At 50.3% G+C, this 26,598-nt stretch overlaps 2 protein-coding genes across 4 annotated transcripts; one reads left to right on the top strand and one right to left on the bottom strand.

Annotated features, from left to right (window-relative positions):
• The first annotated feature begins 1,182 nt into the window (after positions 1–1,182).
• Positions 1,183–9,256, top strand: sytl3 (synaptotagmin-like 3). Of its 2 annotated transcripts, none has more exons than XM_048985132.1 (16): positions 1,183–1,487; positions 3,020–3,263; positions 3,505–3,720; positions 4,355–4,422; positions 4,996–5,047; positions 5,721–5,787; positions 5,903–5,975; positions 6,280–6,398; positions 6,777–6,899; positions 7,019–7,182; positions 7,291–7,393; positions 7,487–7,657; positions 7,918–8,026; positions 8,146–8,248; positions 8,414–8,604; positions 8,916–9,256. In XM_048985132.1, the coding sequence occupies exons 2-16, from the start codon at positions 3,166–3,168 to the stop codon at positions 9,002–9,004; spliced, it is 1,746 nt and encodes a 581-aa protein (XP_048841089.1). In that variant the 5' UTR covers positions 1,183–1,487; positions 3,020–3,165; the 3' UTR covers positions 9,005–9,256. The 2 variants fall into 2 exon arrangements, with proteins under 2 accessions (XP_048841089.1, XP_048841090.1); XM_048985133.1 differs by having other exon boundaries at positions 3,023–3,263.
• A 106-nt stretch (positions 9,257–9,362) lies between these two features.
• Positions 9,363–26,467, bottom strand: ezrb (ezrin b). 2 transcript variants are annotated; one of them, XM_048985131.1, is made up of 14 exons: positions 26,321–26,467; positions 25,526–25,625; positions 21,166–21,249; positions 17,928–18,023; positions 16,018–16,292; positions 15,712–15,795; positions 15,471–15,617; positions 14,014–14,110; positions 12,919–13,082; positions 12,109–12,239; positions 11,519–11,679; positions 11,239–11,331; positions 10,835–11,080; positions 9,363–10,585 (listed from the first exon to the last, which is right to left on the bottom strand). In XM_048985131.1, the coding sequence occupies exons 2-14, from the start codon at positions 25,535–25,537 to the stop codon at positions 10,421–10,423; spliced, it is 1,755 nt and encodes a 584-aa protein (XP_048841088.1). In that variant the 5' UTR covers positions 25,538–25,625; positions 26,321–26,467; the 3' UTR covers positions 9,363–10,420. The 2 variants fall into 2 exon arrangements, with proteins under 2 accessions (XP_048841088.1, XP_048841087.1); XM_048985130.1 differs by lacking the exon at positions 26,321–26,467 and having other exon boundaries at positions 25,526–25,692.
• Between the last annotated feature and the right edge of the window lie 131 nt (positions 26,468–26,598).

Here is a 26,598-nt window from a genome sequence, read left to right on the forward strand (position 1 = left end):
TCAAGTAGGTTAATAATAATAAAAAAGAGATGCCTTTAAGGTGCCAAGAAGGGGGAAAGATAGATTTATTGTTGACTGTGATGTCTTTGTTATTCCGCAAGAGTGCTTTATGAGGGGAAAATTGTGAACGTAAAAAGTTTCCTCGCTAAGAGAGCTGCTTTATGGAAGTTAGATAGTTTAAGAGGAAGTTTAGAGTGAGAATAGTTACATTTTAGAAGAAATTGTAAGCCATCACATTTTTAAAAGATTTTGCAAGGAATAAAGTACCGCAGGGGCGGCATGGTGGTGCAGTGGTTAGCACTGTTGCCTCACACCTCTGGGACCCGGCTGGGTCACATGTGTGTGGAGTCGTGGGGTTTCCTCCGGGTACTCCGGTTTCCCCCCACAGTCCAAAAAACATGCTGAGGATGATTGGAGTCGCTAAATTGCCCATAGGTGTGCATGTGTGAGTGAATGGTGTGTGAGTGTGCCCTGCGATGGACTGGCCCCCCATCCTGGGTTGTTCCCTGCCTCGTGCCCATTGCTTCCGGGATAGGCTCCGGACCCCCCGCGACCCAATAGGATAAGCGGTTTGGAAAATGGATGGATGGATAAAGTACCGCAAAGAACCTTCGTCGTTAAACAAACATCTTCTCAACCAATTGATTTTGAAGGTATTAGTAATGTCAAAAAAATTAATCACTTCACGACCACCTTCGGATCTGCTATTTGATAAAAGCTAATTTTCTTTAGCTTATGCCGTCTGTTACGTATGTTAGAGCAACATGTATTTGATCTTTGTCCTTCGGAAAAGGTGTTGTCATCGGTAAGCTGTGACATCTTAATCTCTCTATTAAAAATAGATATACCAAGTATAAGAGAATTATTTCGAATATTAATAGACATTAGCTCTACGACCAAAATGAATAAAACGGGAGAGATGGGACATCCCTGGCGAATGCCCCAGTGAATACTAAATCTTTCGGGAGTATCACGATTAATAATTACAGAGCCATTGTTATCTTTATATAACAGCAGAAATAAAGTTAGAACCAAAGCCAAATATTTCTAAAGAAGCAAAAAGAAATTTGTGTTCTACCGTGTCACAGACTTTGCAAAAATCTACAAACAGAATTATGGCATCAGAATCAACCGAATCACAATAGTAAATCAGGTCTAAAACTAGTCTTATATTACAACTTATATGGCGGCCCTTCCTGAAATCTGTTTGAATCGTTAATCAGGTGATTTAAGCATTTTGAGTCTATTGGCATAATTTAAGGCAAGCAATTTGTATTCCGCAGTTAGCAAACTTATTGGGCGCCTCTGTAGTGACGCGTAGAGGTGCATAGGCGTGCAATGATGTGTGTATCGTGCAAAGGTTCACAGGCATGGCTGATGCGCGCAGGGCTCTCGTGGTACCTCAGGAAATGAGTCAGCTGACGTCTCCTTTCCTCTGGGTGCTTGAGCCGGTGCAGCGATTATTCTGCGCAAGCGGCTGGCTGCAGGTAAGCGGACTCTTCGTATTAAAGGTCTCGGTCTTTTTCGGCTGCCTCGCGCTCCTTGCCGTGCCGATTCGGAGGGTGGAGGTCTGTGGTTTCCGTGACTAGAGGCAGGTTCATCAGTGCCTCCATGCTCTCTGATCTTCTTCAGGAGTTCAGCTAGCAGCTCCTTGATGTTTCACAGGTCTGGTCTTACAGTACAGACGTTACTCCAGCGCTCAACGCGCAGATATACTTTATTTCGCGTTTCCCGATAAATATCAAATTGATATCTAAGAGCAGTACGCGTTTCTGTGTTTAGTGGTCGCCTTCCACGTTACTGTCAGGTTAGTGAGTTTAAATAACAGTCGGTATCTGGTACCCAGGACTTTTAAGACTCTGGGATGTCATCTGTGCAGGGATCACAGTTCGCCGTTCAGACGCTTCTTGATTGTCGCTCCTGTTTCCGGTGAGGATTCTTTGTCAGGTAGAGATTCTGTTACTCGAAATCATGGAAGAGGACTTGTAGTCAGTCTTGCATTTCTCGTAATCACTCTTCCGCGCGCCCCCCACCCACGCCGATTGACTACAGGAAGCATGACTGTAATGGGAAGTTGTGTTGAAAACCCTCAGAATACTGGCAACTCCCGCCTCACTTCTGCTCCACATGCTAAACTCGTTCACACAGCCGATGATGACGGCTTACACTCCCACAGTGACCAGCAGTGAGATTCACACATTTCCTATGGCTAAGACCTGGGCTGAATTATTAGATGCCTTTGATGCCCCATTTAATGCCTCATGTAGACGACTGGGTTCCCTGGTGCGAAGAATCAGCTCTTTCCATAACAGGTCAGCTGGAATTTCCTGTGACAGTGAGATTCTCCTTCCTGTTTCATTACCATAGTCTGCTGTACACCTGGAATCTGGGCAGAAATACTTAATAATCATATAACGCTTCAGAAGTCCAAATACCCAGTATAGCATTGCCGAAATCAGAGTAAAATTGTTCACTTCACGTCCACATACCTGCGTTTACATTAAAATGATTCTCCTTGTACTGTTCTTAATTTGCCTGGGCAAAAGTGGCAGACAGGCTTTTGCTGTGCAAGATGGATGGATGACATTAGGTAGATGCATTGGGTGCTTTGTTCTAGACTCTGGTCCTGACAGCGTGTTCGTGTTTGACTCATGCGAGGCTCAGATAAGGAGGAATTTCTTTATCTACGGTGACAGGAGGGTCACACAAAGCCTAGTACAGATGCCATCTGTATGTAGAACTTTAGTGATCAGGACAGATGTCTTGCCATATCCCACGTGAAGCAAACAAAGGAATCATGTAAGAGTGAAAATCTGTGGTTGTTTGGACATAACTGTGAGCTGAGAGGGGGGAGGAGTGATCTGTTAATCTGAGCTAAGAATCGGATCACTCAAGATTCTCAGGGTGCCGTGATTAAACGTTTAATGGCCAATAGCAGCGACTGAATCACGGTGTCCAAATAACAGTCTGTCTCCTCGGTTGTGTGAGAACGAACCCAACCCATGTGTGTGCTCCTCAGCAGACCCTGAAGTGGAGAAGCTCCGCCCTTCCTGCAGGGGGTGGGCCAGAGCAGCGTGATTGGCCGGAACGACGAGGCGTGAGGTCACACGTTTCAGGGAACATCAGGGTCTTCTGAGGCATCTCGTCGTGAAGAGGGGAGAGAACATGGATCTCAGCCTCCTCAAAGCTTTGGAGAGGGAGAAGGTTCTAGAGGTTCTTCAGCGGGATAAAGTTCTGCGCTCCGTGGATGACGAACGAGTGAGGTAGAAAAAAAAGAAAACCTTTGTTTTGTGAGACCCTTGGATAATGGTGGCATTTTATGAATGTATGAATATAAAAATGCTAGTTTATTCTATTTGACCATATTGGCTGCTTTTTAGCTCTAATTTTGCTTCAGGAAACAGCAGCAACCGACCTGAGAGTGTTTTGCCTGCAAAGAAACGCACCCTCACGCACATACTTGGTCTCCTCACACCCCGCTCACCCGCTGTCCTTTTCCCTCAGGAAGCTCAGGTCAGAGTTGCAGGAGATCCGCCGCCGCGGGGCAGTGAGTGTCATGAGGCAGTATGGGGAGCGCATGTGTGCCAGGTGCCAGCGGCCGCTGGGGCAGCTCTGGAACTGTGGTGCCGTGTGTCACGGCTGCAGCCACCGCATCTGTGCTGCCTGTCGCGTCGTCTGCAGCAAAAGAAGCTGGAAGTGCACCATGTGCCACGCCTACAGGTGGGGGGGCCCGATGTTGGAAGTGTGCCATGTGCCATGCTTATGGGTGGGCGGGGGCCATAGGCTGGAAGTGTGCTGTGCCTATGGGTGGGCGGGGCCATAGGCTGGAAGTGTGCTGTGCCTATGGGTGGGCGGGGGCCCTAGGCTGGAAGTGTGCTGTGCTTATGGGTGGGCGGGGCCATAGGCTGGAAGTGTGCTGTGCCTATGGGTGGGCGGGGCCATGGGCTGGAAGTGTGCTGTGCCTATGGGTGGGCGGGGCCATGGGCTGGAAGTGTGCTGTGCCTATGGGTGGGCGGGGCCGTAGGCTGGAAGTGTGCTGTGCCTATGGGTGGGCGGGGCCGTAGGCTGGAAGTGTGCTGTGCCTATGGGTGGGCGGGGCCATAGGCTGGAAGTGTGCTGTGCCTATGGGTGGGCGGGGCCATAGGCTGGAAGTGTGCTGTGCTTATGGGTGGGCGGGGCCATAGGCTGGAAGTGTGCTGTGCCTATGGGTGGGCGGGGCCATAGGCTGGAAGTGTGCAATGTGTCATGTGCTCCTAATACGAGGTTTTGATATGGCTGATCCTATGTAGATCTGCATTCATCTGACGGTTCCATGCTATATAACCCAACAAGGTGACCTCTTTATCTTACACAGGGATTTGAAGAATAAATCTGGGGAATGGTTTCTGGAAGAAAGAGGCAAGAAGTTTCCAGTAGACTCCGGTAAGTTCATTTTCCCAGGGTAAACATCCACAGTCATTGCTTTGTGTTTTTTTTTTTTTTTGCACTTAACTACTTTATATCTTTATCTGGCTGGTATTGTGCTCTGTGCAACTGAGAGTGGAGCCCCCTACAGGTTCAGTGCTGTCATTTTCCTCACGAATTGCCAAATCGGGGCCTTTGAAGGTTTCTCATTTGTGATTGGCCAGCTTATACTGAGCCCAACGCCCCTGGGAGTGACCCTGTAATCATAATTATGTTAACGAGAAAATTAGAAGCTAAAGACAGAGCTTTCAGATCAGGCCACGGCAGAATGGCCTTTTAATGCAGGGCTGAGTACCACATTAAAAACATACTTTACTTGCTTTGTAATGTCCTCAGTGCTGTTCCCAAACTGTATAGCCACAAAACCATAAAATGCATTTTGGCTAAATGATCCTTTTCTGTTCCAGGGTTTCTGTAATGTGAATTAATGGAAACAAGCTTCCTCCTAATGTAAACACTGTGATCTTGGCCAAAACATCGTGTCATTAAATAGAGAATGATAGTGATATAGTCTTTTCACTTTTTCTTAAGAGAAATACGAATGCGTTGGGGAAGAACTGCTGAAATCCTACCAGAGGTTAAGGTAAGCCCAGCGACCGTGCTGTTTTTGTGTTGCCCAGATGTCGTACGTGAGGCTGACAAGGCTGTTTGTGTTCCCCGCTTCGTAGAGTGCTTTAAACATGTGAGACTTTAACATGCTGTGCCAGACGTCTACGGGCAGGAAGTATATGAGGGAAAACAACCTGTTCTCTATTACAGTATAAAGTGTGGTACCACACAGTGTACCCAGAGCAGGGGCAGATTAACTTGCATGGGGGCCTTAGTCTGACATCCAAGGGCATGGGAGGGGTGTGGATAGCACTTTATTGCAGCCTTAAAAATCTACCCCTCCCACCACCATCCTGCGTGGCAAAATCGACTGAGAGGGACTTTCAGGTGTTCAAGTCACCATTCTGTTTTCCCCCAGACAAAGTGGGGGTTATAGCCAGAGTTGGGTAATTCAGGTCCAGAGGTTGAAGGTCCAGACCGGGATTTTGTTTCAACCAGCCAGTTGAGCATAAAGAGTCACAGTCACAGAGTACTCAACTGGCTGGTTGAAACAAAATCCCGGTCTGGACTTTTGATCTCTGGACCTGAATTACCCAACTCCGGCTGTAGCCCCCTGACCCAAACTTAACTTTTCAAGCTTATCAGAACCTGAAATACCAACAGGTACAGCTGGAACACAGCAAAGCCTTTTGTGATTTTCATTTCAGCCACATCTATGTGGTGCCTCCCACTCCGCCGCCGTTCGGCAAAGACCCGTCCGTGGGAGAGGCCGTGGTGAGCTGCCACTCTTTGCCATTCCATTCGTTTTCATTCCAGCTTTAATGTTGCCCATGACTTGGTTACGACTGATCAGAAGCAGTGATTACCAGCCTTGTGTTGTTGTTTTTAGGATCTGCATAATTCCAAACCCTTCACGAAATCTGTTGAAAACCTGTTTGTGTCATTCGCGACTCATATAAAAAGTAAGTTCTGCTCATTTGTGTATTTCGTTTATATATTTCATTTATATATGACTGAAGATGAAAGTTAGGAAATGCAATCATTAAATAATAATGATGAACAGTAATTGAATACAGGAAGCTAAGCAGGTGTCCCGAATGGTATAGGGGCGTCAGTCAGATGGGTTACTTACGCTAGTCGAGAGCCGTCTGTAATTCACTAGAGCCTTGCTGCTGTGTGCACATCTGTGCATTGAAGCATTCTGTGCATGTGAGTTTTTTTTTGCATTTTTTTTGTGGCTGGACTTCTCCGTCTCTGTACCTGCAGAAATATCGAAGTCCCAGAATGACATGTCCGTGGATCAGGACCTGCTGACGGAGGGTTACTGCAAGAACCCGGCCAGGGAGAGGCGGAGCCAGTCTGACACAGCCATCAACCAGTCCAGTGTACGGCCTCCACAGAGAATCGCCGCCGAGACACCGTGTCTCTGTGCTGCTTCCTGTCCTCGTAAAGCTATGAAAACCTACATGAGATATTGCTTTTCTTAGATAACCCGTAGCTGCTGGGATCACTCAGATGATATCATTAAAATTACGTTTTATTAAGACACTTTTATCCGAAGCACCATACATTTGAAAAAGCGGGGTCAGCCAGTCCCCAGAGCAATTCTGAGTTAAGAGTCTTGCTCAGGAGGTCGTCAGTGAAATCAGTGTGCTGACCTGGGGATTTGAACTGAAGGCCTTCTGATCATGGCCATAGTGTTCTGCCCCCCCCCCAATTATCATTCTGAACCCAAGTGATACTGTTTCATTTCCCCTCCACAGATTGCCAAAGCTCCCAGCCTTCGAGATCTGCCCAAGAAGGTTGATTCTCTCGATGGCTACTTGGGGGCAATGGGTAGCGATGACAACCTGTCCATTGGCTCAGGGCATGCCGGGAACAAAAGAGTAAGTCCCCGCGAAGCCGAAAGTGTAGCTGTACACGTATACCTCATGGGAACCTAAAATGACAATTGGGCCCCGGCCCGGACCTCACGTTTCCCTGCCTTCCCCTTCACTGCTCCCAGAACAGCACAAGCAGTTGTTGCTCTGAGTTTGCCTACGGCGGCGAGGTATCAGGGGAGATCCAGCTCGCCGTGGCCTACAGCTTCAGGAAGTCCAGCCTGGAGATCACAGTCGGCGCCTGTAAGGACCTGGCGGATGGAGACCCCAAGAGGAACAAATGTCACCCGTAAGCAGGGCGTCTCAGGTGGGCCGGATGTCCGGCCACCGCCGTGACTTCCAGCCGCAGGTTACGGCACGTCACGATGAGCTTCTTCATCTTTCCCGTGACTTGTAGATACGTTAAGATTTACCTGCTCCCCATAAAGTTCCCGGCCCGTAAACTGAAGACTAGCGTCAAGAGGAACACGGTGAACCCTGTCTTCAACGAGACCTTTTCGGTAAAGAGGAACCAGATCCTGTTCCATTGAATCCATTCAGCTCGGAAGGTCCTGGGAGGTGTGACCCTCCTCACCATCTCTGTGTTTTAACAGCACAAAATAGAGCAGCTACAGCTGGACAGGAAGACTCTCCAGGTCTCCGTTTGGCACTCTGGAACCCTGAGGAGGAAGGCTTTCCTAGGGGAGGTTCTCATCCCCCTACAGGGCTGGAGGTTTGGGGATGAAATCACAGAGGCTCCTGTTTGGTACCAGCTGTGCCCCAAGGTAGCTGCTTTGGCCCAGGGGCTTGTCATAGAGCTCTCACATCTTGTGCTGGTTTTCTCTGCTAATTATTTTTCATAATTGAAATTCACCCTTCACAAAACAGTTATTTTACTTTATTTACTAAATTAGGCCCCCTGAATGTCTGTCAGCACTGTGCTGTCCTGCATCGTGCATCTTTTCAGGGCAGTTAACACTGTGATCTGTATGGCTGTAAGAAGCACCTGGATAAGGACATTGTGTGGACTCTCTTCTCCTTTCAGTCAAAGCAGTCTGTAGGGGGCGCTCTGGAGTGGCCCACTGCCAGCCTGCTTGTGAAAGTGAATCTGGCATCGCCCACGCAGGAGAGCAGGGTTCAGTGTCAAAGGAACGGTAAGCAACTGTGGTGACGTCCCTTTGCACCCGGCCATGCTGTGCACAGTGCAAGCAGAAACTATGTCTAAGCACAGAAGGGCTTTAGACATTAATTGTCGTCTCATTCTTTTCCTCAGAGATACACTTCAGGCAAAAAGACATCAGTCACCTAACAGTCATGGTCACTGGAGTCAAAAATCTCTCTGTTTCAAAGCCTGGGACTGAAACTTTTGTGAAGGGGTAAGAAGCAGACAGATCCAACCATCCATCTATAACCACTTATCCCGGTCCATCGCAGTGCACAGTCACACAGAGAGCAGGCAGGATTCCAAGCCCCAGTCCTGTAGATATGGGTCAGCAGTGTGTGTGTGTGTGCATGTGGCTGAGTGTATTTCCTCTGTCTAGGTGTTTCTCTGTCGCAGAGCACAGGGACATTACGCAGATGACACCAGCCAGTTCTCAGTGGGGCCACAAGCTTGTGTTCAGCGACGTGTCCAAGGTGCACCTGCTGGAATCCTGTTTGGAGCTGGAGTTGTGGGAACACACCCCCTCTGGCCTGGGGGAGCGCCCCTTGGGCAGCACCAGATTATCAGGAGGTAAGACAAGCGTCAGTCATGCACAAATGCTGTGTAACATGCACGAAGACACAGATTGGAGATAAAGGGGTGGAGTTTAGGCTAGGTTAATCTGACAAATCTAGCCAGTAATCTAGTTCAATTTAAGAGAACTTAATCTCTAATCTTTATTTCCGACCTAAAAGCTAGTTTAGCTATAACATGATGCATTGTGCCACACCCAAATTCAGAGAAAAGTTCTTGGCTTTAGTTCCTGTTGAGGCAATAGGTTTCACACTTACTGCAAAACTGTACTTTTGCGGTTATGAAAGGACCTACACTTCCGTCCCCAGATCTGATTTGGCAGCAGATACAACATGAGCCGAACGGGTGGCACAGTCTGACCCTGCCCATGGAGGAAGGCGGCTCCAAGGCCAGCTGACAGGGCTCAGCTCGGCCTCACTGCACCCCCTGAGCTCGCCGACAATCCGGTGTGACTGCCTGCACATTTCCAGTGGACAATCTCAAAAATGACATCCTCCTCCACTTCAAACCCTATCAGTCTAGCCACACTCAATGGCCGCACCTGTTTCAGTGGGTGTGACTACATGCCGTCAGTCACAAAGCTCCGCCCACTTCTGATCTTTGTTACTTTATTAAAATCAACACCATTAAATGCATCTAGTCAAAATGATCTTTGCTCTTTGCACTTGGACAGCAGCCGGGCTTCCGAGAACTACGTTTTAGTAAAAGCCTAACCCCCTACCCTGCAAAGACCACCCTTAAGTGTCACACCAGCAGACCTTTGTCACGGCTTTCCTTTATTATTGCCCATAATGTTGAACACTTCATTAAAAAAAAAAAAGTTTCAATACAGGACAGCAATACAGAGGGGAAAATGTTATGCTGTTTAGATTTCGCACACTGTTAATTCCTGTAAATTTACATGACGGCACATTTCCTGCTCTACCCGGACAGGGATGCAAAATCCTGAATCTTAAAAATTGACAGAAGAGAGGTTAAGCTCCAGCCAGGCCCCGGAGTATTTAAAGCACAGTGCTTTGAGGAGAACGTCTCTCCACAGTCAGAAGGTGGCCGGCAGACTCTGGAGGGTTACGATTAACTCCGAAAAGCTGCGTGACAAAAATCAACATCTAACAGCTTCCTAAACTGATTTAATAACATGCAGCCAAATATATACTAATAAAAAAGTAATAATTTACAAATAAATCTCTTTAAATCAACTATATAGAACACAAATCTACCATTATTTTGGTTCATATAGGAACTTTATAATACAAATTAAATTTGTTATACTGCAATAGCAAAAATATACAAAGTAGGTTGAAATACCCTTTTTGGAATGACCCATATACAAACACTCACCTATGCATGATTTCTGGACATAAACAAGTGGAAGTGTTCAAATATAATGGAAAATAAAATGAATAGATGGTCAGCTTTTTGGGGCCTAGACAAGGGCAGCTTGGGGCTGCTGCTCTTTCAGAGTGATCCCTCCACACCCAAGAAGCAGCCCCCCCTCAGCGAGACTCGCTGCCACCCTCTCTCACGATTTCACTTTTGTTTTTAGCTACAAAAAAAAAAATCTAAACGATCTCCTCCTTTTCAAGCCGTAGAAAAGCGGCATATTTTTTTTGACCGTGTCAGATGTCATTTCAGTGACAGCGACAGCATGCAGATTCGGTAAATCGGGAAAACTCAGTTTGGCACGGCAGTGTTACAGGAACTCTCCGTTGCAGGGTGAAGGGGGTGTGTCTACAGGGTGGGGGGGTGGGGGCAGTGCAGCAACCACTCAGAAAGGGGCGCCGGGCAGAGCCAGGGGTACAGGACGTGGCCGTTACAAGGCCTCAAACTCGTCGATCCGCTGCTTGGTGTTGCCCTGGCGGATCTGCCGCAGCGTCTTGTACTTGTCGCGACCAGCACGGACGTTCTCTGTGTGGAGCAGGTCATTCTGGGTCTTCTTGCTCTCATCACGGGCCTGGGCCAGTTCGGAGGTCAGAGCCTGGGGATGGGGGAGCGAGGAGGTCAGGGTGATTGGGAGCTCCCACAGATTCAAAGCTACCATGATTTCAGCTCAAAGACAATGCAAGTAACACAGTGTACATGGCAAGAAGAGAGCCAGCCATCAGATATGCGCAAACGCCACCCAGGAAATGAGAGATCTGAAATGATACTGAGCTGACACAGAGCGGTGGGCGGGGTTTGTGGCTGTGGCTTGGATGGGCCAATGGCTGCAGAGGGCGTGGCTCACCTGCAGCTGCTTCTGCACGCGCTCGTTCTTCTCGGCCTCGGTGAGGCGGTCCTCCTCCTTACGGTGATCATTGATGCCCTCATTCTGGAACTCTGCACTGTAGCTGCTGTTGCTCTCCTCACCGTCCTCCTGCTCATTGTCGTCCACGAGATCGTAGACGGGGGGCGGTGGAGGAGGGGGAGGGGCCATCATCACCCCATGGAGCTCCTCCTTGGTCTTTTCCAGGTCCTTCTGAGCTTCTTCGGCCTGAGAGACAACCGGCAGTTTCAAAGCTTGCGATACCGAGTTTCAAACCCTTACTGCTCTCAAGTGCCCATTCAGGACACCACTGAAGACGTCGGCACGATAAACCACCCGGCTGCCCTTTGAGAAGCTGCCGCGACGCGTCACAGCATCACGCTCACCTTGAGCTGCCATGTGTTGGCTTCCACCTCCTTACGGCGTTTAGCCTCCTCCAGCAGGGCGATCCGTGCCGTGTGCTCCGCCAGCTCCGCTGCCTGACAGAGGGACCCAACCGAGACTTAAAACACAAACACCACCTCCCGCTTCCTGTATAGTAAAAAAAACTACATTTCCCATGAACCTGCTGCTTCCCCCACTTCCCATATAGCTAATCGAATTCAAATAACTACATTTCCCATGAACCCACCACCCATCCAGGTGATCCCAGCCCCCCTTCCTCACCAGCTGCTCCTGGCCCTTCAACTGGTCCTCAGCCTGCTTGGCCAGCTCCTCCTTGGCCAACAGTGCGGCCTGGCGATCCGCTTCCAGGCGCATGGCGTCCTCCTCTGCCCGTCGGCGCTCCTCCTCCAGCTGAACGGCGCGCTGCATCTGGTCATGCAGTTCTACGGAGACAGAACACAACAGTCAGCGCAGCGGCAGCCCGTGTCTGAGCTCAGCCACAGGGCCCACGGCTAGATGCTGCCTGCAGGGTTCAGCGTCCGGTTCACCGCATCCCCGGTGACCCGATTCTCCAACAGCGTGTACATGCACAAAGTCTCGGACAGACGCTGGATTTGCTTAATGATTCTGGTCTTTACGCTTTAAATGCTGAGTACCTGAGTGTGTTTAAATCAGCCCTTGAGATCAGAGTCAGCCAGATGACTCTGTCATTGAAGATATTAGTATCTGCAATCAACAGCTAATGTGTACAAAGGTCAATCAGGAAATCTGCAAAGGATTAACCCCTTACAGCCTAATGAATGACTGCATCGTCTTGAGGCCGCTCTGTAATGGGTGTGCCCCCCCCCAGGTCCGTGGCGAGGCCCCCCTACCTCTCTCGGCCTTCTTGGTCTTCTCCTCGATCTGGTACAGCCTCATCATCAGCTCCTGCTTCTCCCTCTCCATCTGCTCCTTCTCTCGCTCGATGGCCTCCCTCTTCTTCTTCTCATTTTCCAGCTGGGCTCTGCAGATAAGCGCGACGACACAAAGGGCAGTGACGCATGGGGATGGGGGGGAGGCGCGTAAAGGAGACGCGGCCGGGGGGAAGGGTGCTGCCTCGGGATCTGACACTGGAACGGAGCATAGCGAGATTCACGGTCTGCTGAGAAGAACGGCCATATTGTTTGTTACAGGTGTAGCTACGGGCAGATGCGTTATTAACACGTGGGTGTCAAAATATGAAATCTTCATATTTCGTTACAGAAAAACAACCATCCTAAACTTTAAAAAAAAAATATATATATATTTTAAAACCTTGTAATCAGAAAACTACCAAGGAACTAAATACTATCGACTGATTTATAATTTAAAAAAAAAACCCTTAAAGCTGCTAGTTTATCAGTTCTAAACCTTTAAACCACCGGTTTATGCCTATCTTGATAAAAACTACAATTTCTTCTGGTGATGTGATGGTGACCACCCTCTGTCTCCCATTAAAGTGTTAATATTCCTTATGTAAATTAACCCAAAAAAAACAATGAATCAGTTCTATTCTGTACTGTACATGCCTCAGATGATTGTAATCTAGTACTGGGAACGCAGACGAGGTCCAAGTCCACCATTATATACACTTGGCAATAACTGATGTCCACCCCACGCCTCGTTGCGGGTGGCAGGCATGCACCCCCCAATCCCACCCCTACCTCTCCATCTGCTTGTGATGCTTCTCATCACGGGCCTGCGCCTTCATCTGCTGCACCTCGATGGTGTCGGGTTTGCGGCGTCGCATGTACAGCTCGTGGTTGCCCATGCATAGCTGCAGGATGCGCTTGTTGATGCGCAGCCGGGGGGCATAGAACAAGAAGTCCTGTGGGGTGGTGGGTAGGGTGGCAATGTCACGTGAGGCAGCCCGTGGCATGAGGAAGAGCGGCGGGCGGAGCCGAAACGCAGCTCTGCACGCCTGCCTCTCACGAAACACGTTAGCGAGTCTATTATAAAAATGTGTCATTTGTTCCTGCAAGTTTGTCGGTCTCGGTCTTGTAGGAAAAAAAAAAAAAAACTCATATTACGTAGACGAGAAGCTGAGGTAGTAACTGTTTGACCACAACCTGTTGCATGGTTACTCTGTTTACTTGTAGTTCCCATGGCCTCCTGTAGGTGACACTCTTTCCCAATGCATCACGTTAGCTATTTACGGGATCATGACGCAAACGCTTACAGTCGACCAGCTCTCTCTCAGACTGCACCCGTGCAGCAGTTACGCACACACTGCATGCAGTAACAGCGTTTCTGTTCTTCAGTTTACGCCCATGGTTACGACGTCCCAGGCTACTCGACCCAGTAACCAAGTAATCCGGGTCTCCCTTCATAAATCAAGGGGGATTATCTCCTCGCTTTAGGGCTTGTCAAATGCTGCAGAGCTCATGGGGAGGGGGGGGGGCTTGCTGGATGGGGGTGGGGCCTGGTCGGTGCCACGTGGCCAATGTGAGGTCAGCGGCAGGTCAATGACCGCTGTGCTATTGGGTCGGGGACTGCTTTCTGCTGGTGCCACCGGATAGGTGGGTGACAGGATACACCGAGGACATGCTCAGGTGTGCATTTACAGCCGGAGGTCCTTCTTTTACAAATGGACTGTAAATCACATCTATAATATTACTGTGTGGGACAGCGGCCAGTTGTGCCACATGGTCATTTTACGGTAAAGTAAATACAATCTGCTTCTACGAGCTCCGATTCGAGCTCCTCCCATAATGCCGAGCATGCTCATACCGGGGGGGGGAGTGGGGGGTGTCACTTACCGGAGCCTTTTTGTCGATGGGCTTTATGATGAACTTCTTATCGTTGAAGGAGATGTTCCTGATTTCACTCCAGGGGAATCCAATCTTGGGAGTCAGTCTGAGACAGGAAATCGCAACGGGAATAAGACAGCAAAAGCCACTCTGGCTGCCCAATTAGCGGCCCATGGAAACCTCTCTTTATTACGCAGACACTTATTCCTATCCATGCGAGGGTCTGTGTGCATATTGGCGCCCTCCAGTCCCACGCCTGCAAACCAATACAGCGTGACGCTGGCCGGTGTCACACAGAAAGCCCTGAATCACGGCATGAAACGCCAGGGCTGGGGAGCCAGTCTGCTGAAGGACGGGATCTTAAAAACAGGGACTGAAAAGCCCACGTGCACCGGCAGCAGAAACAAGGGTGGCACACCGGGTGGGGTCAGGCAGGACCCCGGGGTCTGGACTTTCAGCTTGGCAGATGCCAGCTGAGGGATTAATGCCAGTCAGTTACCTCTCCATCTATGGCAGGGCGAGAGACCGACAAACCCCACGACAGCCGAAAACTGATATTTCAGGTATGAAAGGCGTGAGGCGCGTCTGGAGCGCGGAGTGATTCACGCATTCCCAGGAGTTTCGACGTTTACAAAGCACACAAAAGCAGCTCGAGAGACTCGACGGGCAGGGCTGGCTGGGCCCGCATGTGTGCGTGGGGGACTCGTGCCACACCGCGGGAGCCCAGCCTCACAAAGGCCGCTCTGTCGCCATCAAAGCGGCCTTGTGTCCGTGCGGGCGGGCGGCGGCGGTGGGGCCCCAAGGGTTAAGCACACGGCTTCGCCTGGATCCGTCTCCCCAGTCCCCGGCTCTGAGGCCGGCCCCACATTCTTAAGGCCAGCGCTGCCTGAAAAACCAGTCCGGGTAGCCATGGTTACGGCAAGAGCGAGGGCACTGCAGGAGAGAGGCGTTTGTTCTCTGAGCCCAGACAACACTGCACCTACTGTGTGTGTGTGTGACCCAAAAATATGGATTTCTCCACAAAAGGTTTCAGTGTGACCATGTTAAAAAGAACAGCTGTCAAACCACGTTCATCAAGTTAGTAAAGATGCTGAGCAGGAACATAACAGACGGTCTGTGTAATGGGAGACGATTTCAGGGGATTTTCCTCTGAGACGGAATGACGCAGTGAGTCCAGCTCACGGAGGTCAGAGTCAGCCTGAGCTTTAGATGCACGCGTGCGGATATAATGGGCCCCAGCTTGGGGAAACTCCGGTCACTGACCGCGGTGGCAGAGTCATGTTTGTCCGAAGCTGCGGCCCTGTAACGCAAGGGGTCAGGGACTGACAGGACGCGTCCACTGACGAGGAGAGCTTCTAATGCCAGCTCAGAGTGGCAGCCCTGCTGCGCCTGGCCTGTAATCGCAGAGCCTTTGACCAAGCAGCCTGGAAAATTTGAGAAAATGTTGGGGTCAGAAGACAACTCACCTGTCCTCCTTCTCATAGATGTTGAGCCCCAGAGCGTCCACCCCCAGCCACAGCTCGGTCCCCTTCTTGTTCTTGATGTCAAAGTAGTTGACACCGTACATCTCCAGGTCCTGTGCTATCTTCAGGTACTCCAGCATGGCGTCCTCCCTGAAACCCGACACGAGCACATCAGATAGTATGAGGTCCCGCACGGCGAGATGACCCGCCGTGTCGCTCTCAGTGACGGCCTCGCTCGACTTACTTCAGCATGCCGCGATGCTCCTCGTGCCACACCTGGATCCGCTCCTCCCACTGCTCTCGGGAGAGTTTGTGCTGCTCCAGCACGCTGAGGGTAGAGAGAACGGGGACTTTAAGAGCAGGAGGACGCCACTGGAACCACCACTGGGGAAACCCCAGGATACTCCGACAGCATCCACAGTTTGGCCGTTTTGGCGATCGATAATACAGCGTGATGCTAACTCGTAAAAACCACTGACGGTGCCCCCCATTTTGTGGCCTAGTGACTGCTCAGGTGCCCCCCCGTGATCCTCGGGAGACAGGCACTCACCGCTGGGGCAGCAGACGGTCGGAAGTGAGGTATCCAGTGCGGTGCACGTCTTTGGCAAAGTCCCCGTGTTTGGCCTGGACGGCGTAGGAGGCGAGCAGCACTGCCGTCTCCGGGGGGCAGTAGATCTCGTCGGTCAGGATGGCCTCCTTCACCTGCATGAAGAACAGCTTCTGCGTGATGTCCTGGATCAGCTCCTCGGACACGTCTTCTGGGAAGAACTTGGCCCGGAATTTGAACTGCAGTGGGTTCTCCTTCTTTACGTCTTGGGACGCCACCTAGGGGAGCAGAGGGGAAGATAGGGCCGTCGGGTCGCGGTCACTACCACTTGCTGCCAGCCTGCGTCATGCCAAGGGCATCCGGGGTAAGCTCTAAGGATCCTGTAAAAGCCCCAAGTCCCTACGGATGACGCTGCTCTTAGGTAACATGCTGTGATGAAGCTGTTCCCACTGCGACTCTTCATCCCAATTACTCATTCACGCTACATTTACTTAGCAGATGTTTCTATGCAAAATGAGAACGTGGGGACAGAATCCCCAAATGTTCCCAGGACTAAGGGCTTTGGCTCAAAGGCCCAATTGTGAAATCACTCTGCTGACCCTGGGATTTGCACCAGCAACCTTCTGCTCACAGAAAGCCACTGTATGCTAACCAACTGACTCGCACCATCACGTCAGGACGAGATACAAGTTACAGGTAAAGCACTACACTGGCTAAATCCTGTCCTGGCTGGGAGAGCTTCGAACCAAAATGGTCTCCTGCCCAGGTGGTCAACAGGGCCAGACACACACGGGAGTCAAACACTCCGCACTCCTTGGGGAATTTCACAACCCCAGAAAAAAAAGCTCAGCTCCGACGAATGGAGAACATGAACCCGCAGTCTTAATCAAACGGCACTAGGTCGGCCAACTGACCTCTGCGCGGCCGAACGGCGTCCGCTGACACCCGGTGAAACCCGACACCCGAGATCTTCGCCTCCTTACACGCGGCGGCGGCCTCTTCCACATGTGGTAGCTTCACTTACTGGTGGCATTTTTAAATTAAATATGTCAGCTAACGGCTTGGGCTGATGGAGGGGGGATGAAGATCAGCTACATGCAGGGGAACCAGAGCAGGCCGACCGGACAGTGTGTCAGCTCTCTGCATACCGAGGTTTCCTTTACCCTTTAGTCAATGCAATAAATCTCAGTCCGTTTAGCATTGCGGTGCACCAATTTAGAAACTTTTGGCAGACACTGATAACGATAAGTGGCTAACCTCTGATCTCCAGAGATCAGCAGTGAAACTGATGTGACTTCCCAAGATCTCGGCAATGTGTAACAGCCGTACCATATAATCAGGCAGTGAGGCATCAGGGAAGTTGCTCCGACTTGGGAGGTTCTAAGTGGCGAATAAGCTGATGGAATCCCTCACCCTCCACTACGGAAAATAGCGGATCATCCAGTGCAGTCATCTCCACTATTTTAGTAACTATGTCTTTAGCTCTGTTGCTATTAACTTTGAATACTAGCTAATGTCTAAATATTGTATCAATCATGATTGATATTGCTACCCAACAGACCAATGGCAATATCTTGATTTTTAAATGATAATTAGCTGACGCCATTATGTAAGCCCAGTGTTTCCCAATCCGGTCCTAGGGGCCCCACAGTAGGTCCATGCTTTTGTTCCCTCCGGGCTCCCTGCCAGACAGTCCACAGTCTTAAAATGCAGACTGTCTGCGAGTCTCCGAGGACCGAATTAGGAAACACTGTATAAACAAATCCATTGTGCTTCTCTAGTTCGGGACATGACGGTCCCACTGAGATGAAACCCTGGAACACGGAGGGGCCCCCTCATCGCCCCCCATTTGAGTCCCTGCCCGCCTCCCAGCGGGCTGTGAAAGACAAAACGACGGCTTCAACCTTCCTTACTTTTTTATCGAGTTTCAGCCAGGTGAAGTATCCCTTGCTGTCCATGTACTGAAGGCCAAAGTACCACACCTCCCGCAGACCGATGGTCTTGACCACCTGTGAGGGATGCAGACCGTGGGCTTAGGGTTAGTGGGTTAGGTGGTCAGGGTAACCGTTTGTTCCTTGGTTAACCCAAAGTCATCACAGAGAAGGTAACAGCACACAAAGAAACCAGGAGAGCATCATGATGGACCCTCCAGGTTAAATGACATGCAGCAAGAAGATTCAGGATTCACCACCATCCTCCCAGTGTGTAAGGACGTGTGTGCACCATTTGCATACCGTGCACCATTTGCATACCATGCCTCACACAGCCATCATGAAATTTTATGTCTTCAGGGGTACTGTGCAAATTGGAATGATGTAAAGAAACTAAAACAAAATTAGAAAAGCATCCACTATTCACACCTGAATTGATAATACATCCAACATAAAAAGCAAAAATATTTACAATATATTGACCTGTTTGCATGTGTATGTACTGTGGTGATACAGATTACATATAAAATCACACACACACACACACACACACACACAAAGCCCAGAACACCAACTGCCCTGTACAGATATATATAAAAATAATATAGGAATATGTATCTCAGAGGAAGTCTTATGCCAGTGGGCCGTCTTTGGGAACACCCACCCAAATTAATGAAAAATTCAAGTAATTAATAAAGCACGGGGCGTCGCACACTGAGGGTTAATCAAAGTCTTCTAGACGGGGTCAGATGTCAGGCTCTGCTACTGTAAAGAGGCCCGCCTAGGTGGGGAGGCGGCCACCCAGCGCGAGGGCCCTCACCGAGCGTGTCACTCGATAGTGCCCGCCGTCATCACACGAGGACGAGCAGACGTGGATAATCCGCACCCCGGGTGCTGAGAGGAGCAGCATGTCGCTGTTCAGGCATTCTGAGGAACGGCAACGCCTAAACCCAAACGGCCACTGCAGGACTGGGACCCGGAAGTGGAGGGTCTCCGGCCTGCCTGCCGTTTCCTCAGGTGGGTGGGGAGGGGGGTACATGCCACGGTGACCTCGAAATGAGGCAGCTGGCACACGAGCCAGGACTAGATCCTCACGCCAATGAAATAGTCTGTAGATGGGGCCGGTGTAGCGGAGCCAGACCCAGTGGACAAATCTGCTCCCGGCTGAAACTGGAGAGCATCGCTTTTCCTCAGCACTAACCACTGATTAAATACTTTTGAACACAATCGGCTCATTCATGCGGCCGTTTGCCTTGGGACGGATATGGGGGGGGAAGGGGGGTATGGGACAGACCTCAAAGTGGGATTCATGAGCGCTGGAGTAGGTGCAGATGGTATTTTATCTTATATTATGAAAATGGTGTCAGTTAGCATAACGCTAATGATACAATCTAATGGGCGAGCCGGCGGTCGCTATTCACAAACGCACATCGTAAAAGGACTTCAGAGGGTGGCTCCCCAAGATAAGGAGGAGAAAGAGAAACCGCGGAGGCCGGAAATCACATTCCAGAGGCTGCTCTGCTCCTCCTTTCTGAGGGTGACGCCTCTCGAGCGTAACAAATCGCAAGTGAAGACAAACTCAAGCTGCAGTAGATAAAGTCTCACTGGCTGCATTAATCGCAGATCCCTTATCCAGACCTTATCCGCGGACGCGATAGCAGATCTGGCTCGGCGAGCCTCGCTGGTATGAGAGCCCCAGCTGGGCGCGACACAAACGGCTGGAGGGGGAGGGGGGGGGGGGGTTAGGGTACACGGGAGAGCTGTCAAAAGGGATTCCAAGCGGAAACGGCAGCCATGACGGCGCCGGACACAAATCATGCCGTTTTTCACATGGGCCCATACTCTAAGGGAGGGGCTCGGGGCTAGAGGACTGAACACTCAGCATTTCCAGCAGAACAGAAGGGCGGGGTCTGCACTCAGGCGGGGAGGACGGCAGCCATTAGCGCCACGCGAACGCCCTCATTACATCACCTTGCAGCCTTTTCCTGCTTCTTAAGCCATCTCACTGCTGCAGCTCACAGCGACATCAAGTTTGACCGCAGACAATGAAAATTAAACCCGTTTCTCTGATAAAATCTTATATATTTAAGAGCCAGGGAAGAGTACGTTACAACCCCAGCAACACCGAGCGGCGAGATTCGGCTGGGCCGAGCCATGCTCTGCAAGCTGGTTCCACCTGATTTACTCTGGAGTACCGAGCTCGGAGCGTCACCCTGCACCCCCGCGTACGGCCCACACAGCCTCAAGCATCCCAAGACTCACATCAGAGCTAAAAATCTGACATTCTTCCGACAAACCCGTCAGGTAGGTACCGGTTCCGCCTGAGTACGCCCCGTGGGCTCCCATGGTGACAGAAGCGCATATTTTCCCACATATGGAATGTCCAGCAGTATCGAAAGCTTAATTTCAGGAGACACGTCAGCAAGAGGAAGGTTCTAAACTTCCTGATCCACCGCGCCCGGCCGTGTGGGGACGGCCCCAGCCAGGGCCCTCTGGTGGCAGGATTCCTGACGATTCAGATTCCTGGCCTCCTGCCCGCCTGTCACCCCCCTTATGTCCAGCCTCGCCCATTTTGTGTGCAGATAAGCCCTTATCACTGCCCAGGGCCTTTGTTGTGCTGTATACTGGGTAGGCTTCCCGTTTTCAAGACCTAGCCGAGAGGGGGGAGGGTGCGGGCCTGTTCCTTACTGACCGTTCGCATCTTGCCCTGTTCGAATCACAAGCTTTGCTCTTTCTGATCGTTCGATCCCAGTTGTGCAGCCCAAGTCTTTAGTTAAAAAAAAAAAAAAAAAAAAAAAAAAAAACAAAAAAAGAGGAACAGGCTGGACTCCGATTCTGCACATCTACATGCACAGCCAGACACAGATTAGTCCATTTTCTGGTCACAGGCCAGCTTGGATAGACTGAATACCATTTAAATCTGGAAATGGAAAAGTAGTTAAATTACTGTTTAATTTAATCCTCTGCCAATCCAGGCTGATTCCATATTCAGCATAATATTTCTTTATGGGCAAAAAAGGTTCTAGGAGGCCACACAAATCAGCTCATTATCTGCGCAGTTACTGCTGCGTTTTGCTCTTAGCAAGGACGAGTTGGACAGCAACCGGCACTCGGGAGTGTACATGCAGGAAATATGCAGGTAACGTGCGTCCAGGGAACAGAGGTGGAAGAACAGCAGGTGACGAGGCGAGGAGGGGGAGCGGGTGAAGGTAGCACACACCTGGTCGAAGAGCTGCTTCCCCGTGGTGCTGGGCTGGATGGCAAACTCCAACTCAGCGTCCATGGTGGTGACGCGGACATTGACCTATGGGGATAAAGAGGCTGTGAGTGGGGGCTGCAAAAGGTACCGGGGGGGGGGGGTGAAGTGGTATGCTGCAGCACTGCAACCACGACATGGATGGATGGAGCATCAACCCAGCACTAAACGCACTCCCAACACAGGCTCTCCGTACCATAAAGGAATGTTCTAGAAACTAAACAGCAGGACAGCAAGGCTCCAATCCAGAGAAAGGCATCCCTCACTGCCCTCAGTTACAGCAGAACCAGACTGACTGCCTGAGGTGCTGTGGAGTCAGGTTTTGAACAAACGCCAACATCAGTCACCAGAAAAGCCCCTAAATCCACCACAAACATGCTCCACATTGGCGTATTTTACAGAACCTAAAGTGAGAGCAGCAGAGCAACGAGACCGTATTTTACCTCTATTACAGTGTGCATGAAGGGGGGGGGGGCAATTTAAAGCATAATCTCAGGGCATCTCACACAGAGTGACGATGTAGCTCAAACACTGGCGGTAAGAGGGGAGCACTTGGGGCCTGTGGAAAGGATTAATAACAAAAGGATAAAACACCCCCGGCTGTACCATGTGACTTGTGAGGGCCCCGCCAATAACAAAAAGGTCTTGCTTAATTCTGACTCTGGACACACACACACACTGTAAAACAGCAGGAACATGTTTGTCTATAACACTGCCAGTGAGCAGGAGCTACAACACTCCATCTCCCATGTCTGCTGCACAGCGAAGCACCTCCCACCTGCAGGGCTGGCCATTGGAGCCACTCCGCCGTGCACTTCCTCCCTGCAGCCCCCGCCGAGTAGCTGATCGAGGTCAGGGGGCGTTTGGGCTTCGCCAAGAGGCACAGCCATGGCTAAATGCTCAACGGGGACGGCGACAGAAAGACCCTGCACCTCAAACCATCACTGACCCCCCCACACACACACACACAGGGACATGGAGGGCAGCTACACTGGGTGCCCAGAATCACAAAAGGGGGCAGTTTGGGATGGGGCGTGGGTGGGAGGGACACGACCTGGATCCATCGTTAGCATTAGTGTGTCTAGAGTGGGGGGGATTCTACTTCTGGGAAATGGCACGCAGGAGGTTTGGGGGGGGGGGGGGAGAATCCATTAACATGGCAAAACAAAGGACGCCTTTCACTGTTGCCCTGCTGGGCCTTCCTCCAGCAGCAGGGGCGGCCTGATGGATGCGCAGAGAGAAGCTGGAAAACACTACATTACCCTCTCATTCACATCACACTGGATAGAGGCCTCGCAAACACCACGGCGGTCATCATTTCCGGATGAACGTCGCCCCGCCCCGCCACACACACACACACACACACACACACACACACACACACGCAGGGCGCCGCCCCTCTCGCCCCAGCGCTGGCTTTTTCGCGGACGCCGTTTGCTGCCAGCTGCTAGATGGCTTTTGTTTATACGGAGGGCCGTCTTTGTTGTGAAACAGAATCTGCTTGCCGCAGGCTGCTGACAGACATCCTCCCAGCGAGAGGCGCCAAGGGCCACAAGGCTGTGCTTCTGGCTGACGTCTGCTAACCTGCCCACCATCACAACGGTGGGTGGGGGGGGGGGGGGGGAGTTTGCTGGATGTTTCTATGACGTCATGTTGCGATACTGGATCCCATCGCCTGGAACCGACAAGACCGGACTGCACGGTCCGATGATCGGGCGGGGGGGGGGGGGGGGGGGGGGGGGGGAAGAGAATCAGTGAAAGAGGGAACCCGGGCGGAGGAGGGGGGGTAACTTCAGAGTGAGGAACAAACAAGGCCAGACAGGTGTCAGCAGGAGGGATCACAAAGCAGGACACAGAAGCCACACGGGCGTCAGCCAGGCCTGATCACACGGTCCCTGTCGGGATTGGCCGATCATCGAGCGGATCCCTTATCCGGACCTGAAGGTGAATAATATTTAAACTGCGTTTCAGCCACACGGAGAAAAGGAGGTTAATGAGTAGATCCCGAAGCGCTGGGGCCCGACTGAAGGTCACCTCACTCCTTAGCCTCAAAGCCCGTCACTAAAGGGCTATATAAGCGTCAAAGGACTCAAAGGGCCAGCGCCAGGCATGAGGAACATTTTTACTGTTAAAAATAACTGACAATTCAATTCAAACAGTCAACTAAAACTTTTCCCTTCCCACTGTGCAAGAAAAAAAGAAAAGAAAAAAACCACAGGACATTTTAATGAACATGTACCCATTTCTATGGCAACGATTACTCAAAATCCAGAGCTGAGGATTGGATTAGCATCTGGTTTAAACAAACAAACCCCGTCGACATGGACAGGCACCAGAATCCGTACATCCGACACTGCGGACGGTTACGTCCTTTGAATAACATTCTCTGCAGGCGTATCACCATTATACACTGATCAATTATTCAGGTGAACAAATGGTGACCACAATGGCCGCGGACGCAAAAAGAAACACCCATGCGAGTCGATAAATGCCACACCTCTCATCCGTCACAGGCATTTTTGCGGCGTGACTCAGTCTGCCAGTTTCAGAGAGACTCCATGTACTTCGAATAGGGACGGGACAAGGCCTGCATGGGGTGATGGCCATCTTTACAGCTTACTGCCGCCGTCACGCCAGTGACACACATAAATAAATTAAAGCACTGCATTACACTGACATCGTTTTTTGGAAAACGATTTGCAAGCACTTTCCTATAATGAATTTAAAATGAGTGTGGACTTTCGGGAATGTTCCCCCCCCATGATGGCCTTCCTGCATAAAAGTAATCTGGACTTCCGGAGAAAATACATTTCATTTCCAAGTATATTTAGAGAGAACTTCAGCACTGGTGTTCAACCAGAAAATTGTTTGATTGTGTGCAACAGGATGGAGGAGGCAGGTCCTATTTAAAGCACCGGCCATTTTGCATTTATAGCAGTGCATCCAGGGGAAGACACACGCTGTCACACTGATGACCTCATTTCCAAGGCAACGCTCACAACAGCCAGAACGTGCTTCTAAACAAACCAGCAGCACGTTTCAAAGCCGGGGTTCAAAAGGCGAAAGTCACCCAGCCGAAAAACTGCCACCTATCAACAGAAAACAGGGCTGTCCGTAGCTCACTGCACCCATTACCGACATCACGCATCCTCGCTAAATCCACCTGCATGCCGGTTCAGTTTTTACTGAAATTGACTAGAACAACTGCAGTTTGCAATTTCCAGTTTTGAACAAATGCACAAGGTAAAAAGGCCATAAGTTTATATGACACCGCGTTACGACAGAACAACTATCCATAAACAGCAACTAAACGGGTCCACACACTGCACGAATGACGCACATTAAATTATGGTCCCAAATCAACTCAATTTCATTAACAGCCATGACAAAATGAAAACGAATACGCAAGGATGAAACGAATCCCAATCGCCACTGAATGACTGACATACCCCCTTGACAGCAGGGGCCTCCATCAGAAATACAGTAAAAGATCGATTGTGCAAGTAACTTCATTTCAAAACAAATGTAAATGATGACAGTTTAATAGTGGGAGTGTTATGACGTCAGGATAAGGCAAAAGGTGTACATAGGGTGGCTAGATTTAACCCATGTCAAGGTGACACGTTCGGACTAGATGCAGGTCAGTAAGGCAGCCGGACACAGCCCCTGCTCTGCCATCTGCCCTGATGAGTCTGAGGTCCTGCAATACTTCCTGATCACCCTCTCCATCCTACTTTCCAATTTACTGCTTTTAAGGTAACTGCCAGCAAGCACTCTGACTAACATATACGTCGCCATTAAAATATTTTCCATTTTGCCCACAGGAGAAGTGAAACTCCATCAGACTATGAAACCATTGCCTTAAATTTCATGGTGACATTTCAGAGGCATAAGTGAGGATTTATTACATAATTATCTATAGTTTATAGTGGAAGCGCTGGACTAGCATAAAAACGACTTTCAGAGAAAGAAAGCAGCTAACTTTCACATATAAATGACATTCAAAATGAGAAATACGGGCTTTACAAAGTTGAGCAATCAGCCCAGAGGTCGGACACGTCTTCACCGCAATGCCAGTTAAACCTTGTTAAACTTTACACAGCTAACTAATCCATAATAACCAGTTAAGACCAAACGCGGGATATTTCTCAATCAATCCTTGCGGGAAAAAAATCGTTTAAATCGACCCCAAAGCCAGAGTTACTTAGTGTGTTATTAAACCATCTTACGGGATGTTTAATTACGGAGTATGAGCCGCCCGGACCTTAAGCGGACACGAAGGGGGAAACGTCACGGACATGAAACGACATTAAAGCATATTTACCGGCTTTGGCATTTTCGCTGGCTGTCCTGGGCGAAGACGCGGAAAGTCGGGCTCCTTGAGAGAGACAGAAGCACAGCCGAGGTCCGCCCTGATTCTTCCTCTGAAATGAAAGAAGAGAAACAGGTTTGAAAGACTCCAGCCGAAGGACGTCCCCTTTAAAGACGGGTGAATGAATCAGCCGGCGCTCCCTCCGTGAATCACGCCCGCCAGCCTCCCTCCCCCTTAATCATCTTTACAATTAGAATTTAAATTATTGCTACGTTAAATCCAATCGAAGTGGGCTGGGCCGGAGTATTTTAGAAAGGTCCCTATAAGGGACACAAACGAGGAGGCGTCCCAGCAAACTAAACTACGCCAGAAAAAAAGAAATAAAACTTTCCTGCTGCGTAAATTTCTAAAAAAAAAAAAAAAAAAAAAAAAGACAAGAAAAAATAATTGACTGCGGTAATTCAGTTCGGGCGAGATGGGGGGCCCTTATGATCGTGGCGGCTCCCAGAAAGCGTAAAAAGCCTTTTTGCACATTTTAACAATTTTTTACATGATTAATCTATTGCTGAAGCTCCGCGGTCAGCAGGCAAACGGCACCGGTCGGATCTGCGTGAAACGTCGCCAAACGCACGAAGTTTAAAGAAAGAAAAAGGTTCTTTGTTAGTAAAAACCGAAAGCGGCTGCCGTTTAAAAAGCCCCCGTCAGATTCCCCGAAACGGCCCGGAAAGGCAGCCGGCAGCCTCCCGTCCCGCATTAATCCCCAGGCACCTGTTGATCAGTTACTGATACATTTGACGGGCACCGCACCGCAAAGCCCCGGCTCTCGGCCCTGGGACCCCTGAAGTCCCCCGCAGCTTTTCTCACTGCCACAAAAACAGCAGGTGTTTTGGAGCAGGTTCCCTTCCCCCCACGCCCAGCCGGCGACCGAGGCGCGGCAATATGGCCGACGGGCTGTGGGGCGGTGTGCCGGGCTCCAGGCACCGTGGCCGGCCGGCCAGCAGAAGGCGACACCGGTCATGGCGACGGGGAAAGGTGTAGGGTTGTCGCGGATCGATGGCGCCGATGATACACAATGTACCTCTAAT

Source organism: Brienomyrus brachyistius, chromosome 19 (genome assembly GCF_023856365.1).
Source record: "Brienomyrus brachyistius isolate T26 chromosome 19, BBRACH_0.4, whole genome shotgun sequence".
NCBI lineage: Eukaryota > Metazoa > Chordata > Actinopteri > Osteoglossiformes > Mormyridae > Brienomyrus > Brienomyrus brachyistius.